Genomic DNA, 15,696 nt, shown 5'->3' with positions numbered 1-15,696 from the left:
GGCATCAAGGCATTCTTTTCTTGACCCGATCTTTTTGCTTTTATGATTCTGGCAATTCAATTCCTCAGTTGAAGGCAGAGGCTCTAGTTCGTTTTACTGCCATCGGTCACTGTCTGTTCTGTGTGTTGATAAATTTTCATCAACCAAACATTTTGTTTTATTATATATCTACGATCAATTCATTCGGATGGGTGACGACCGCAGTGCTACGGCTGTTATTTGAGTGGATTCAGAATGACTTTACTTCCGGACGTGGATATGGAATTATTCCTTCCTTGACTGTGCACCATGCGCGCGGGCTTCTAGGTGCGATATCAATTACATGTAATCTTATACGCTTCATATGCATAATAAACAACATATATTGTTCGGATCACAATGAATAGGCGAGACTTTAACGTAAGCCTTAGCAGGTATCAGAGACAATCCTCTCTCTGTACTTTATCAACACTGTGATTTTGAATTAGTAGGTTTTAACTCCATAGCATTAAGGATCTCGTGTCGCAGAAAAAGCGGCGTTGCCGTCGGCATCGTTGACAGTGAGCGAAAAATACACGAAAATACCCATAGAATGAACCTAAGCGGCAGGCGGTCCACCTCGATCAGGTAACCTTCCAGCGCCATCACAACCTGTCCACCGGATTGTGAGCAAACTGTGCACTGTGGCAGTTCAATTTATGATCACTCACAAGAGGTTGTTCGTGAAGAGCAAAACGGTTCGCAGGAGCCCCACCAGCTGCAGCACTTGCCATAGGAGGGTTGTGGCGCATTCCTTAGCCGCTGCACCACTGCGCCAGGAGTTCTACGATGACTCCCACATATCTCTTAGTTTTAATTGTAGAACGACCAATTATTCATATATGGGCATGAATCCATTAAAGCTATTGATTCATAGCTTTAAGGTGGAGCTTAGGTGCCTCCTGCAATTTTTTATACGAGGCAACACGAAAATTCTGTGTGGTTATCGTATGCCTAATCTATAGCCCCCGCGGTAGCTTAACGTTTCGAGTCGTGCAGGCTGCGGCCGACCTCATCTATTTGAGAATGGTGGTCGCTAAGCACAGAGTGACTGATCGGCTCCAGGTGGTGGCCTAATACTACCCACAGCGCCTGCACAGAAGATGTGCATATATCGACTTATCTGTTTACAGCTAGCTTTCCTAGTCAGTAGTCGCTACGCAAATTCAATTACTACCCTAGTGAACCCGGCAGCACAGACAAGGTGAACGCTTCTGCCTCTGTGTGCAATATTAACTTCGTCATAAGTATCCTACCCAGCCCAATTATGTCCACAAATGGGCAAAAGTGCCCCGCGCTGTACTTGAACGAACCCTTCTTTTAGTCTACTGCGGCCATCTTATCTGCCTACTTTCCTTATCCATTCACTTGACTCCATACCGCCACTTCCTAAGTTTAGCACCTCTTGGAGTCTCTCCATTACAATAAGAGACACAGTTATCTTCACCTGCGCATTGCAGACCGTACAAATGCTCATTGCTCTGTCATTATTTCAGCTGTAGTGTTATGAGATCGCGTCTGTTCCCTCACATCCTCTGCTCTCTTTATGTTTGGTAACGTTAAGCCTATCATTTCCCGCTCTGCTTTGCGCGCTCTGCTAAGTTCAGGTGCAAGCCTCATCGATAGCTTCCAAGTCTCTGCGCCTTAGTTTAGTACAAATAAGTTGAAGCAGGCTGGTTTTGATTACTGACATTGGGATTATGGTGAATAATGTTAGGATAATAAGCTACACATTGTGTAAAATGCACATAGGTCAGTTTGTTTGCCCTTCAGCATGAGAATTACAGTGCTACCAAAATTCACAACACGCCATAGTCCTGCGGCGTAGGACCACAGACGCAAAAGCGCGTTCAAGAATTTTTGAAGGTGCACGCGTTGAATTTTATTGACTCGTTTTTACGTATTTGACCTCGTGTGAATGCGATAGCATTTACATAGTGGTTTTGAAAAAGCTACGTGGTTTCTCTGAAACCAAATTCTCTGATTCATTGAGAGCTTCGAAAGGAGAACAGAACCTCGAAGTTTGAAAACCTGAGGACCAGATTATGTAAATATCCTTAATTAAATGATCACTCGGGATTATACTAACGCTACCCAGTCTTTCCCCTCCTCATATTCCAGCGATTGCTCTATATTATTGCGCCTTCTATCTACCTCACTCCAGAGAAATCCATCTATAATCCTCACTTATCTGCAATAACCTTCCCCCCCCAGTAATCCAACTTAACCCGTCCACTATATCCCTACTAATTCACCTCATTCAGTTTGGGGGGGTGCGCCTACTTGCAACATTTGGGGGTACTTTGCAATATGGTGGGCCAACTTCCAAATGCACTCACATTTTCTTCTTCATGAATGTACTTTGAAGACCCCCTGTTTACATTTTTATTAACAAGTGTATGTATCAAATAAGTAAATATGTGCATGCTTGCATGCATGCATTTAGTATGTATTCGTAGTAGCCGATAAATTTTTAAACATTTTTATAGGATAATCAATCCTGGAAAGGCGAGAGAACAATTCAGAATATATATGACCTTTATAGTTAAAAATGTTCGTTTTGACGGGTATTATCAGCGGTCCGGAATGAACGTATCGTGCATAGGATCGTTGGGCAGACTTAATTGGCTTAATGAGTCGGCATAAAAAAATGCATGATCCCTATCACGTTCCTTAAGGCTGTCGAATGAGCAAGGCACCGGAGCTGCTGTATCAAGGCGTTAATACGGTCAACAAGCTTATAGCGACTGACTGCAGTGTCACAATTTCTGATGTTTAGAGCCAGAAGAAAGGCTTTAAGAGGCTTTTCGCTAAAGGAGTGTCTAGCGTTCCGTCCAGACGGAACATTTGCTGCTGCTGCAGTTCCGTCCAGACGGAATATTTACTGCAGCTAGAGTTCCGTCCATACAATAGACAGTTTTAGTTTCACGTACGTAGAAGCCTCACGTAAATATAGCGCTTCGAGCGCTTACGGGTCACCAGTGCGCATGCGCAGAACGATAAGTGTCTGCGTGGGTCGCACGGACGTACGTGAGATTTGGATCTTTGCGTTGCGGTCTTCACGGTGCTTGCGTACGTGGCGTTGGCAAGATGGCGGCGCCCTGCCCGCCCGCGTCACAACGATAACAGCTTCGTCGCTAATCCCTCGACGTGGTATTGTGCTGTAAACTGCTGTATTTGCCTTCAGTTGGTCCATTCTTGCTCTCGCATGAAGTTTTAGGTGAGAACTAGCTTTTGTTTTTGTCGTGTCCGGTCGCTGTGTTGAATGCAGCGAAAGACGCACACGGTACTAAGACTTCGTTTATTTAAAGCCGATGAGGGTGCGACCAGCGTCGACCGAGGCAGGAGCCGAACTGGCCGCCCGAAGAAAGGAGGGAGCGGAGAAGCGTCCACGGGAGGGAGTGGCTTCCCAAAACAGGAGGAGGATGCGGGGGCGCACCATGGGGGGGCATCTGGCGACAGCGTGCGACGAGGGGCAAGTGGTCGTTAGGAGGAGGATGCGAGTGGTCGTTAGGAGGAGGATGCGAGTGGTCGTTAGGAGGAGGATGCGGGGGCGCACACACACAAAAGCAATAAGGGGACACAACACTTCCTTCCCCCTTAGAAAGTTGCCTGGTATCGTGCAGGGGGTCGGCGCTCACGCGTGGAGGCGCGCTGGCTTTGTGCGCTCGGGGGAGAAACACTTGTAGGCTGGCTGTTGTTCGCTGTGTCTCCTAGGTCTGTCCTGGGCGAAGTCTCTTCTTCCGGGAAGAGGTGCCAGGCTATGTGGGAAGATGGTGCACGTGTTCTCTCCGCTGGCGGACAGCTCTCAGACGGCGTCGTAAATCTACGCAGCTGGTTGAGATGTCGGCGTGCTACTGTGCCATGTATGTTGACGAGCCAAGAGCGCAGGCCTATGCGTCTGACAATTGTAGCTTCCTCCCAGCGTGGCTTTTTCAGAAACTGTCGGGCGAGGACGCGCTGCCCCTCATTAAGCGTGCCGCAGCGCGGAATTGCTTTTTCTTCCCGGAACGTCTCTGCCTTTGGCTCGGGGAGGATGGCTGTGAGCTGGGTTCGCATTTCACGCTCGAACATCATTTTCGAGGGGGTCTCGCCTGTTGTGCTCTGAACCGTCGTGTGCTGCTTGAAGAGAAAGCGCGCAAGGCGGCGCTGCAGCGAGCCTGTCTGATCTCTTTCAAGGGCGCGTTTTAGCTCGGCTACGTAGCGCTCGGCTTGTCCGTTTGTCGCTGGGTGGTAGGGGGCCGATGTAACTGATGAGATCCCGTTGTCGCGATAAAACTTGAGGATCTCCGCAGACACAAACGGTGTTCCGTTGTCCGACACTACCTTGCGCGGCAGGCCGAACGTTGCAAATAGTGATCGGAGGTTGTCAATGACTGCTGCCGAAGTCGTCTGTCCCATTTGCCTTATCTCAAGCCACTTTGTGTAGGCATCTACGACCACAAGGAAAGTGCAGCCCTCAATTGGTCCTGCAAAATCAATGTGCAGTGTGTGCCATGGTGTGTCTGGCTTTTCCCATTCTGGGACAGGAGCTTTCGGCGGGGCGCTCCGGCTGCTCTGGCAAGGCTTGCATTCTCGCACCACTGTTTCGATGTCGTTGTCAATGCCAGGCCACCACATGTAGCTTCTGGCACACTTTTTCATTGCAACGATGCCCCGATGTCCGGCGTGGATGAGAGACATAGCTTGTGCGCGTAGTTCTCTCGGCATCACAACTCGGGACCCAAATATGATGCAGCCGCGATGGGTGCTCAACTCTGTAGCTCGCCTGCGGTAAGCGTCGAAGTTGTCCCCTTTGAGTTTATGCACGTTGCCTTGTTGAACAGCTGTGTAAACTAGCCGGAGAGCTGCGCACTTCTGCGTAGATGCTGCAACTGTGCCTGCTGTAAGCGGAGGTTCTGGCAGTGCTTCGAACATCAGAACGTCTCCTGGTGGAAATGGTTCGTCAACAGTTGCGTCTAGTGGCAGACGGCTTAGCGCATCGGCGTTTTGATGTTTACTCCCATTGCGGTAGACCAGAGCGTAGTCGTACGCTGAGAGTTTGATGCACCAACGTGTCATTCGCGGAGACAAAGTTGGTGGCATAGGCCTTTGTGGTCCCAGAATGCCCAATAGCGGTCGGTGATCGGTTATAAAGGTCACCTTTCGGCCGGCAATGTACTGGTGAAAATGTGTCGCCGCGTAGACGATGGCTAGCCCTTCTTTGTCAAGTTGCGCGTAGTTGCGTTCTGCTTGCGACAACGTACGTGAGGCGAAGACGATGGGAGCTTCCCTTCCTTGCTCGTCAGTTTGCGATAGAACCGCGCCGACTCCGTACGGTGATGCGTCGCAAGCCAAAAGCAGAGGCTTCCTTTCGTCGTAGTGGCGGAGGACTGTACATCTTCGAATCAGGTCTTTCAGGGCATCGAATGACTGCTGATGGCGTGGCGACCATGTCCATGTCACATCTTTCCGAAGGAGTTGGTATAAGTCGTTGGCCACGGTAGCTCTTTGTTCCAAGAACCGGTCGTAGAACGTCAAGAGTCCGAGAAAAGCCTGTAGCTCCTGCTTGTTTGTTGGAGCTCGTGCTTCTGTGATCGCTCGCACTTTGTCCTCGGTAGGGTGAATGCCTTCCGCATCAATTCGGTGTCCCAGAAATTGCACCTCTGGCACCGCAAAACAGCACTTCGATTTGCTTATGCACAAATTAGCGTTTGCTAGCCTTTCGAGAACGAGCTCTAGGCGCACTGCATGCTCTTCAGTGGAAGTGCCACTGATGATGACATCGTCAAGGTAGACACAAACTCCTGGGATGCCCTGAAGCACTGTCTCCATGAATTTTTGAAATATGGCCGGGGCTGCAGCTACGCCAAAAGGCAGTCGCTTGACTTTGTACAAGCCTTTCAGTGTGTTAATTGCCAATAATTCAGCAGTTGACTCGCTCACCTTCAGCTGCTGATACGCCTGGGTGAGGTCCAATGTGCTGAAGACTCTTGCGCCACGTAGTACACTGAATACTTCTTCAGGTGTCGGTAGCGGGTAAGAGGACGCTTTAGTCGCAAGATTGACGGTGCTCCGGTAGTCTCCGCAGAGGCGTATGGTTCCGTTCTTCTTGCGAACTACGACAAGTGGTGTGGCCCATTCTGAATGCTGCGTCGGCTCGATGACACCTTGCTGCTCCAGTTTGTCCAACTCTTTTTCAACTGAATCTCGGAGAGCAAACGGCACCGGCCTGGCCTTCAGAAATTTGGGTTGCGCGTTGTCCAACAACTCCAGTGTGACCGGGGGCCCTTCGTTTCCTGGAATCTCTTCCGAGAATACTCTTTCGTATTTCTCTTGCAGTTGCTCAACCATGTTCTGGCTCGGCGTCTGGTGTATGCCGCATATCATCACGCCTAGTGGAGAAAACCAGTTTCTCCCTAGAAGGCTTGATCCTGTGCCCTTCACAACAAGCAGAGGTAGCGTATGGGTCTGGCCGTTGTAGTTAACCTGCACGTTGGCAGAGCCCAATAGTGGCAGATTCTGTCCTGACCACGTTCGCAGGTGCGTGTCGTCTTGTTGCAGGGCGGGTGCGTCAGATGGCCATGAAGTTCGGAACGTGTCCTCACTGATCAGAGTACAGGCTGCGCCGGAGTCCACCTCGAACTTAATCAGCTGGTGATGTACGCTTACTTCTGTAAAAATCTTCGGTCGCGTGCCGAGATTCATGGTGTTCAGGTCGTACAACACAGATGGTGTTGCTGATGTTGTTCCATGGAGATCAGATAGCGGCGTATTCTCTGAGGCGTTGACGCTGTGATTAGGCTGGGAAGGTGACTTTATCTTGGCAAGTCTCCGTTTCGTAATGCATGCTCTTTCGATATGCCCTCGCTTGTGGCAAAAATTACACGTGGCTGACTGGAATCGACATCCCTGGGGGTTGTGTTGGTCGTCGCACCGCCAGCAGCGTTGTGCCTTTTTGACCGATTTTACAACAACAGAAGGCTTGCGCACCTGGTTGCTTGTCTGGTGTACCGGCTCAGTGTTCCGGCGAATCCCTCTCTGCTGGTGACCGGCGCTCTCCGCTCGAACGGCGATGTCGTAAGCTTTGCTGAATGTGAGGTCCTTCTCAGCGAACAGGCGCTGCTGCAGTGACTCGTCACTCAGTCCGCACACAAATCTGTCGCGTAACATCACGTCCAAGGGAAGCATGGTGGTGTTAGCAGAAGAAGCTGCGTCTCCCTCCTGCCCGGTAGCTGTTGTCGACAGCGTTCCAAAATTGCAGTCGGCAGCGAGCTTCTTGAGCGCGGCTACGTAGGCGCTCACAGTTTCTCCTCCCAGTTGATCTCGTCGTTGGAAGCGAGCCCAGCTGTAGACCTCGGATGGCCTTGGGTCGTAGTGCTTTTGCAGCGCTTTTACGATGTCGTCGTAAGACACTGCCGCTGGTGTGCTTGGCTGAATAAGGGCGCAGACAGTATCGTAGGTCTGCTCCCCGCACAGCGTCAGCAGGTTGGCCCTCTTCAAGGCTGGGTCTGTGATGTTGTTAGCTTCAAAGTAGAACTGAAGGCGTCCAACCCACGATGACCACGATGAGCCGTTGAACTCTGGTATCTGATTGGGAAACCCTCGCGTAGCCATGGCTTGTCAATAGCGTTGCGTAGCGCGGGTCGAATCCACTTTCTCGTCGCCACTGTCGTGTCCGGTCGCTGTGTTGAATGCAGCGAAAGACGCACACGGTACTTTAAGACTTCGTTTATTTAAAGCCGATGAGGGTGCGACCAGCGTCGACCGAGGCAGGAGCCGAACTGGCCGCCCGAAGAAAGGAGGGAGCGGAGAAGCGTCCACGGGAGGGAGTGGCTTCCCAAAACAGGAGGAGGATGCGGGGGCGCACCATGGGGGGGCATCTGGCGACAGCGTGCGACGAGGGGCAAGTGGTCGTTAGGAGGAGGATGCGAGTGGTCGTTAGGAGGAGGATGCGGGGGCGCACACACACAAAAGCAATAAGGGGACACAACAGTTTTTCACATAGAAATCCGTTTCAGCAGCTCCTAAGCCTGACGGACAAGCGTTTGTGGTCGTCATAGCAACGAGTGTGCCGACGGTCTCGCGAGACCACGCTAAGCTCAAAACCTCGCGGGATATCGCGAGATCCTCGGCACAGTCAGCGGGAAAAGCAGAACCATGGAGGAATTTTTCTTCCTCCGAGAGCAGAACGGTGCTCGTTATGACTCCGTACGTACACGTCGTCAACATGAGTGGGGCAGCGCGCCTTCGCTTCTCGAAAAGCAATGATTTAAATATGCCGCAGGATGTAAAGGAATGCAATCCCTTTGAAGATAACATGCAACATACAGTTCGGCGGAATGAAATCGCTCAACGATTATCAGAAGAAAGAGGGAAAGTATTTAGCGCCCGCACTGTGGCTTGGCCTGGCTCCGCTCTAAGCAGCTCGACTAAACAAAATTAGTTTTGTTTATCTGTACTAGATGGCGCGGCACAACATGATAGCGCATTTTTTCCGTTCTATGGTAGATCTAAACAGTTTGCGTCCTAAAACTGTACGAAGCGAGACGAGCGTACGCTACGTAGACTGCTCACGTTTACCTGCGTGAAGTTCTACGTACGTAAAATTAAAACTGTCTAAAGTCCGTACTGTCCATACTATACAAAATGGGTGATTTCTACCAGCATAAAGCATTTCTTTGCCTGTGGAATAACCAGTTGACAAAGCTGTATCCAGATGTCCTCTCTACGCGTGTATACGGCACCAAAATACCTGTCCGCGTACTGCGTTTAGTTACATCCTCGAAGGTATAACTTCCGTGCACGCATGCGGGATCGGGAAAATGACACTGTTAGAAGCAGAGTGCTGACTCTTGTGGCAGATAATGTTGGACGGAACTCTATGGTGTCAGTTACAGTTCCGTCTGGACGGAACCCCATCGCTACATGCAGTTCCGTCTGGACGGAACTCTAACGGAAATTGTAGTTCCGTCTAGACGGAACTCTAGCCATAGCCTTTCGCTAATCGTATGCTTCATTAATTAACGCAGGAAATCTCCGAGCAGTTCAGAAAAAACACCCAGCGACCACTGCTCTTATCAGTAGCGGTGCCTGCGCAAGTATTGCTTGTACTTGGGCACTACCACGTCGGTGTTATGGCACGGTAAGCAATGCTGGACAAGTTTTATGCGCACTGCTGTGTGCGATCCAGTGGGCAGTATCTAGCCAGCAATTATATTTTATGTGGCTTGCTAGAAATGGGGTAATTATAGTGAAATGAAGGAAACAATGAAAAGCATGCGATAATAACATTATGCGCAAAGAATTGAGCCTCCTGCGCACGTGGGCAGCAGTGGCGCTAACTACAAAATATTCGCGTGAAATTTTACATGGTTGCTAAAACTTAATCCACTACACTTCAATAAAACATGGTGCTGGGCTAGTTAGTAATTCGTACTTGGAAGGACGACAGTGCAAAAAACAACCACAGGAAAGGACAAGACACAAAAGAATGTTCAAAAGAGCACTCTTTTGTGTCTTGTCCTCCCTGTGGTTGTCGTTTTTTGCGCTGTCTTCCTATCAAGCAATCCACTATACAGCGCCAACGGAGCATTTGCGCATGAGGTAACTTTCTGTAATTAACAAGTGTCAGCAAAAATTTGTATGACCCAACAGGAACATTAAATGCCACCTTAGTCACAGACTTAGGCTTATAAACAGAATAACCTGCCCCTGTACACAAAAGGCGCAATGAGTAAAACTAAGCAATTACCCTAGGCCGCATTTTTGATGCCTATGCTCCCAATTTCATGCGCAGCCAGAGTTCACAGAATGATTTGGTCCACGTGGGCAGAATCTGCGCCACTTGCAGTGGTTCTTATACGGCTTCTTTAATGTGAACCTCTGCGCCCAAATTGTATAGAACTCTGCAGTAAAGCGTCTACAAAGGCGAACTTATTTGGGCCGTTCAGCTGTCAAGCGTTATTCTGGTGAAAAAAAGCTTGAATATTTAGTGTAAATTCAATGCCTCCACCGTGAAACTTCAGACTTCAGCAAAAAGGGCTGTTTTTTTTTCTTTGGAAGGAGCTCGGTCGCGCTTGCCACCAGCGACAGTTTCAAACGATGGCACTTTTGCATAGTATGCTTTGGCATTACACATTCCTTCGGTACGTCCGGCTCTGGACCTCACTTGTGGTACGCGGGGCCTGTTTTGAGAGAAAGCACCTATCTTGGGCTGTCTGTGAACCGACCCTGCTTACCCGCCGTCGTGCCCGCGCAAAATCTGTTGCTAGTTCAGTCACCTCTGTAAGCAAGAGCTCTGTTCCTTTATCTGTGAAGTGCGGATTTTCACCTAGTGAGCCCACATTTTTCTCCTTAGCCTGAGAAATTTCTCTGCGACCTAAGGAGTGGAAATGCATATCTATTTAACGTTACCCACGCGGTGTTGTTCATTATCTAAAGAAGGGCATACCCGCGAGCCGCATAGCCATCGCTTAGTGCACGCTACTGGCTGGGCTGGCTCATTTCGGACTGCTGTTGGCCCTAGACTCCTTACGAAGCTTCTCCAAATATACCCTCCCCCCCCCCCGCCCTTACACTTGTTGAGGTGCAGGGTTACACCCACTCGCCCTGGGACTCTGTAGTCGCACGCTACCCCCTCCCGCGATGCCTGCCGATGCGAACCACCAAGCCATGCATGTGGACTCGGACGTGACCAGTGCTGGTTTTGGCGCGTGTCGATGACCGAAATGAAATAGAAGCCAATGATAAAAGCTAAGAGTTCGTTTCCCCAGCTCATTTGCTCAATCACAGTGAATGTTTTTTCGTCCTGATGACTGCAGAGCGTGCTGAATGAAAAAAAAAAAACGGAAAGATACTTAATTGCTATTTCAAAGCTCTACATTAAATCCCTCTCTACGAATTATTATCACGAAGCACCGCCAAAATAAAGTTTGGCTGATCCTAGCCGCAGTTATCTTTGATCTGAGCTTGAGACTTTCGCGATGGAAGAAACTGTAGCAGAAGTAGTATATTTTTCTACCTGCCCACACATATTCTTTTGTTGTAAACAGGTTCGTGGACTTTGTTAACCTGATGACTTACGACTTGAACAGCTACACGTGGTACACACCCTGGGTGAACCACAACAGCCCGCTTTTCCCAAGGGCTGCCGATCCTCCGTACTTCAACCTGCTGAATGTGGTAGGTGCTTCATTTAGCTAGTTCATTATTTTAACTCGGTGTAGATTCATTCTCATTATTTTCCGGTGAATATTGGTAATGACACTAATATGAATAGTCGCTCCATTAGTTTTATATAGAATACTCTAAGTTATAGCATACCTTTCGCCACATGAGTCAAGGCGCCATCTTTGTAGTGTCATCACTTATGAAAATCTTCGGAGCATGGTTATGTGTGGTTCCTTGAGAATCAGTTCTAAATAGTGTATTTAAATAATGGCTTGGCTATTATTGACCAAGCCGAGAGTCTCTGCTCGCAAAAAACTGTTGAGGCACTGAAATTATCCCGCAAGCGGAATCACCCTTCAGAAAGAAAAAAGAAGGGCTTTTCACGACTCTCGTGTGATGGCACCTACGTTTTTGACAGGATTGAAACAGTGGCAACAATTTCGTTTTTACTTGATCATATACATTTTTTTTGCTAATTCTAATAAGTTTAATTGTTTACCGCCGCTGGTTTCCAATTTTATTCAACGGTTCAAGACAAATTCAAGCTAAGTTCGCTTTATCTCTCTCTCTCTAAATGGTCCAATGTTGCAGTGCTGACTGGAACATGATACTTTCCATGAATGAGCGCCAAAGAACTTTTGAACTGCCTTATGTATGTTCATTTTTCACAACCTTGTGTTTACAAAAGGAACGCTTTAAAGGGCAAGCATATCACTGGATTGAGAGTCATCAGGTGAAGGCAAGTAGCAGTTTGTAGCCGGGAATATATGTCACCAGCTCAAAAGGGAAACGACAACGGGTTATTGAATTTGTAAGGCGGCGTTTTAAATATAACTTTCTCTTTCGTGGCCCAGCTGTGGTTACTGGGTTCGCATACAGGGCCTTAACATAACTTCAAGAGGTATTTCGCTGCCAAGCGCGAACCCAAACTTTCCAATGCCGTTTATTTCGCATAGCGGTCACTTAGCTTGTAGGAACTTTAACGTTAGTTAAGGTGTGCATTCTTTACCTTCGAAGTGGAATGGGAAGATGGGATGCTATATAATGCTGGAAAGGATGCGTCCTAGCCAAATCGTCAGAACGGTTAACCTGCCTGACTGCTCAAACACTGCCACACATAATTAGCAAATGTGTGTAATTTTTCCCCTTAAATAGTAAAATGGCGTAGGGAGTGCAACTGTGAAGAATTTCGAACTCGCCCACTTATGAACGCTCCACGTACGCTCCTTACGCGATGAGCTCATTCGATGGCGCCGAAGATGGACATAGGCCGAACCGTTCATTGTTACTTCACATCAAAAAAACGGCTGCCGTTTTGGATTGCGAAGGACGAAATATTGCACCAAGGGGCAGTTTCTTGAGGGGGTCCCAACGCCACATACCTGAGAGCGGAATTGAGGTGTCCATTGACCCAGAGAGCCAGTTATTTGCGCCTTCGAATTTTTCATCGTCAGTGCCAATTTACCGAATGTACGCAGGCGGCCTATGCTCTTGTCCCGCTCTTCTGCACCAATGTTGTCTACGCTAATGCCCATTTGTCTATTACCGTGTTCTGCCAGAGCGTCGTCCATGACAGCGGTATTCAGCGCACACCTCTCTGCCACTACCATCACATAGCTGAACGAGCGAATATTTGTTTGACAGTAGTATTAGTTGGTGAACAATACCATACGTATGTAGTGCACAGAGCGAGTGTGTGTTGCAGTTCGACACGAGACGCGTTTGTCTACGCCGTTAGCACAGTGCTCGCTAGCAGTGGCCAGCGAAGCTGATCCGTTTGCATCCCTGTGGGTTCGAGTCTCGGTAGCGGATCGTTATTTCATCTATTTGCATTCAGCCACAAACGTCGCAAGATCTTGCTCGCAGCTTATCCCTCGGAATATTTTTACCTTACTAGCAATGCACACTGCATTCTTGAGGTACAAACCACTTCTCCGGCGTGCTCGTGCGAAGCGTTAACTCGAGAGAAAGAGAGTGGAACCGGAGTTTCGGGTCTGCCCTCCTTTTGCACTCCCTCTGTCCTTCCTTATCCCTTCCGGATAGTTTTCCAGCCAGCGGGTAATCCCCTCCTCTATCCATGGTTTATCACCAGGCCTTTGTTCCACTCTGTTCTGCTCAACTTCTCTCCTGCCCCACAGCAAATAAGTTACACTTGGCTCGAGCTTGCGCTCGATTCGCCTGCTGTGCCCTCAGACGGTTTTCGCTTTCCGCGCCTTCATGATTTGCCGGGGTGCCTTATTTCCTTAGATGCACTTTTTCCGTGCTGTAATTGCGAAGAGCTGCGCCACTTGTGTAAGCCAGTGTGTTGCTCTGTTTTTTTTTTTGGTTTCGTTGTTGTTCGATGCATGTACCCTGCGGGCTCACGTCCTTTGCCGCGAAAGAACGAACGGCCTTTCCCATTTGTGCCACTCGCTATGGGAAATTATTGTTCAGTTAAAACTCAGCGATCCTCCATTTCGTTCACTCTGTCCCGTCTCTTCCGCGCTGTATCACATCGATATGTTCCACAGCTTCGCATTTAATCAAGAAATTCATTGTAGCCAGATAAAGCTCAAGAACGAACATGGAAAGGGCTCTGAGAGGAGGCCCTCAGCTAACGGCTTCGACCTATTCTCGTGATGTAGCGGTTAATGTATCGGCATTCTCCTGTTACCTTAAGGTGAGAGGGGATTAACCAAGCATTACTTCGGATTGAACACTGATTTACTGTCATATCATGACAACTGGTCGCCGATATTCGTTCTCAAGGCTACCTTTGAGGGAGGTCTGCAGGTTCGTTCTTGAGTTGTATCCGTCTAGATAGGTACGTGAAGACCAGTATCAAACTGTATATCAACGAAGCTGTTGGCCTCTGGAAAGGTAGTGTGCGTTTAGATTGCCCAGAAAGTGAATGTGCGGATACGTGTGGAGTGACGATTGTTGGGAGCAAGCATATCATCCTTATTTCTATCTACGAGTCGCAGCTGTCGTCATGTTATGCTGTTCACTACTTTATATATTCGCTATGGTTGTCTCTAGGTTATGGGACTTCCATTGTCTGTGGGGATTTAAATATTGAAAGAATCGCCGAATCAGCGCGCACACAGACGGAGGTGCTTTTGGCTCGCCGACTGAATCACTAAGAATTTTAGTGTCGCTATGGGAGTCTCAGATAATCACCACGAAATCGGGAACATGTATAGACTGCTTCTTCGTAGCCTCTACATTGGCTGTCGAAGTTTAAGTGCACGTTTCATACTCTAGGTAGCTTAGGCCTTTGCTTTGCAATATGTGCCGAACAACCTCGCGCAATATAACGCCACATTGCGTTTCTGCATCACTAAAGTTGACCGTAGTCATTGCTTGGTGTCTTTTTTTTTGGAACAGTACAGTCCCCTTTACGTGAGTGTACCAGGTGGGCGTACAAAACTGGCACATTCAAATAAAAGGAAACGCAATGCTACACAGGCTACAAGGAACGAAGAATATGTACATGACAGCATAAATACATCCCTGTTTGAAGCATGAAGTACATCAGCTGATGTGATACATTACGGGTGGCATGAAAAGGAGGAATGTCTATTGAAGCCGTTAGAGAAAAAAAATCATTTAGTATACAAAAACAAATAGAAAGCGTGTTCTTGACGGAAAAGGTTCACATGCACACAGATGCTAAGTGAGATATGTATATTAAAGTAATAATTGTAAGTGTTAATGTATTGCTGGCGCATCCATTCTCTGCAGATAAGTAGCGCTCAACTGTGGGTGAAATTGGGCATGCCAAAGGAGAAAATCATGGTTGGTATTCCGACGTACGGGCTGGCGTGGGTGCTACGCAATTCTGACTCCTGGCAAGTTGGCTCACTGGCCATAGGACGCCAAAAAAAGGGCGGCGGCTTCGTCGACTATCCCGAAGTAAGTCTGTCTGCTTTTGTAGGCCTAGAAATGACTGGAACAGCACTTGCTCAAGCCCCTCGTTCTCCTTCTGCATGCTTGTGTTGTCAATCCGAATTATAGCAGCAGTTTCATGTTTATGAATACCCAGCAATGAAAACTCTTACCTAATTCTACCGCAATTCATGAGAGGACGGCGCTGCTTCGAAATCAATTATATGCTGGCAGGTTTTAACTAAGGGAATGTCAGACAGCGTGAAGATTGACGCATAAACTTCCTAGCCCTTGAAGTGTACGTCATTATCTATAGGGAGTGCACAATGAGATCGCATAACATGTTATAATATTGGGTGAGCGCATGATGCTTCAGATCTTGCAGAGCCTGATTTCGGCGGTAAATCACCGGTGTGTTGTGAGGCCTTAGACGGACACTAAAGAACAATATCAACCAAAGGGAGACAGACTGACTACCCATCGTCAAAACAACATATGCTTATTTCCGCTAAGATAGGAGGCTGCGTTGTTCAGGAAACGCGACATCCAGTCGTAATACCTGGCTCGAAACGAAATAATATAAGCGTGCACAGCTACAATTACAGAACTACGCCATTTTTTCCCCTGCTTGGGTATCGTTGCATCTTTAACGCCTGTTTT

The 15,696-nt window shown here is 48.3% G+C and overlaps 1 protein-coding gene across 1 annotated transcript in view; it reads left to right on the top strand.

Annotated features, from left to right (window-relative positions):
- The window catches only part of LOC149343933 (acidic mammalian chitinase-like), a 32,102-nt gene that overhangs the window by 14,050 nt on the left and 2,356 nt on the right, over positions 1–15,696 (top strand). Inside the window, exons 3-5 of the mRNA XM_089546101.1 lie at positions 9,030–9,142; positions 11,052–11,181; positions 14,893–15,063. Coding sequence (XP_089402227.1) covers positions 9,030–9,142; positions 11,052–11,181; positions 14,893–15,063 — 414 coding nt within the window. The remainder of the gene's footprint in view (positions 1–9,029; positions 9,143–11,051; positions 11,182–14,892; positions 15,064–15,696) is intronic.

The sequence above is a fragment of the Amblyomma mixtum genome, chromosome 5 (assembly GCF_055824585.1).
Source record: "Amblyomma mixtum isolate Tamu chromosome 5, ASM5582458v1, whole genome shotgun sequence".
Taxonomy (NCBI): Eukaryota; Metazoa; Arthropoda; class Arachnida; order Ixodida; family Ixodidae; genus Amblyomma; species Amblyomma mixtum.
Note: the sequence above shows the minus strand (reverse complement) of the source record. Positions and strands in the feature narration are given on the sequence as shown.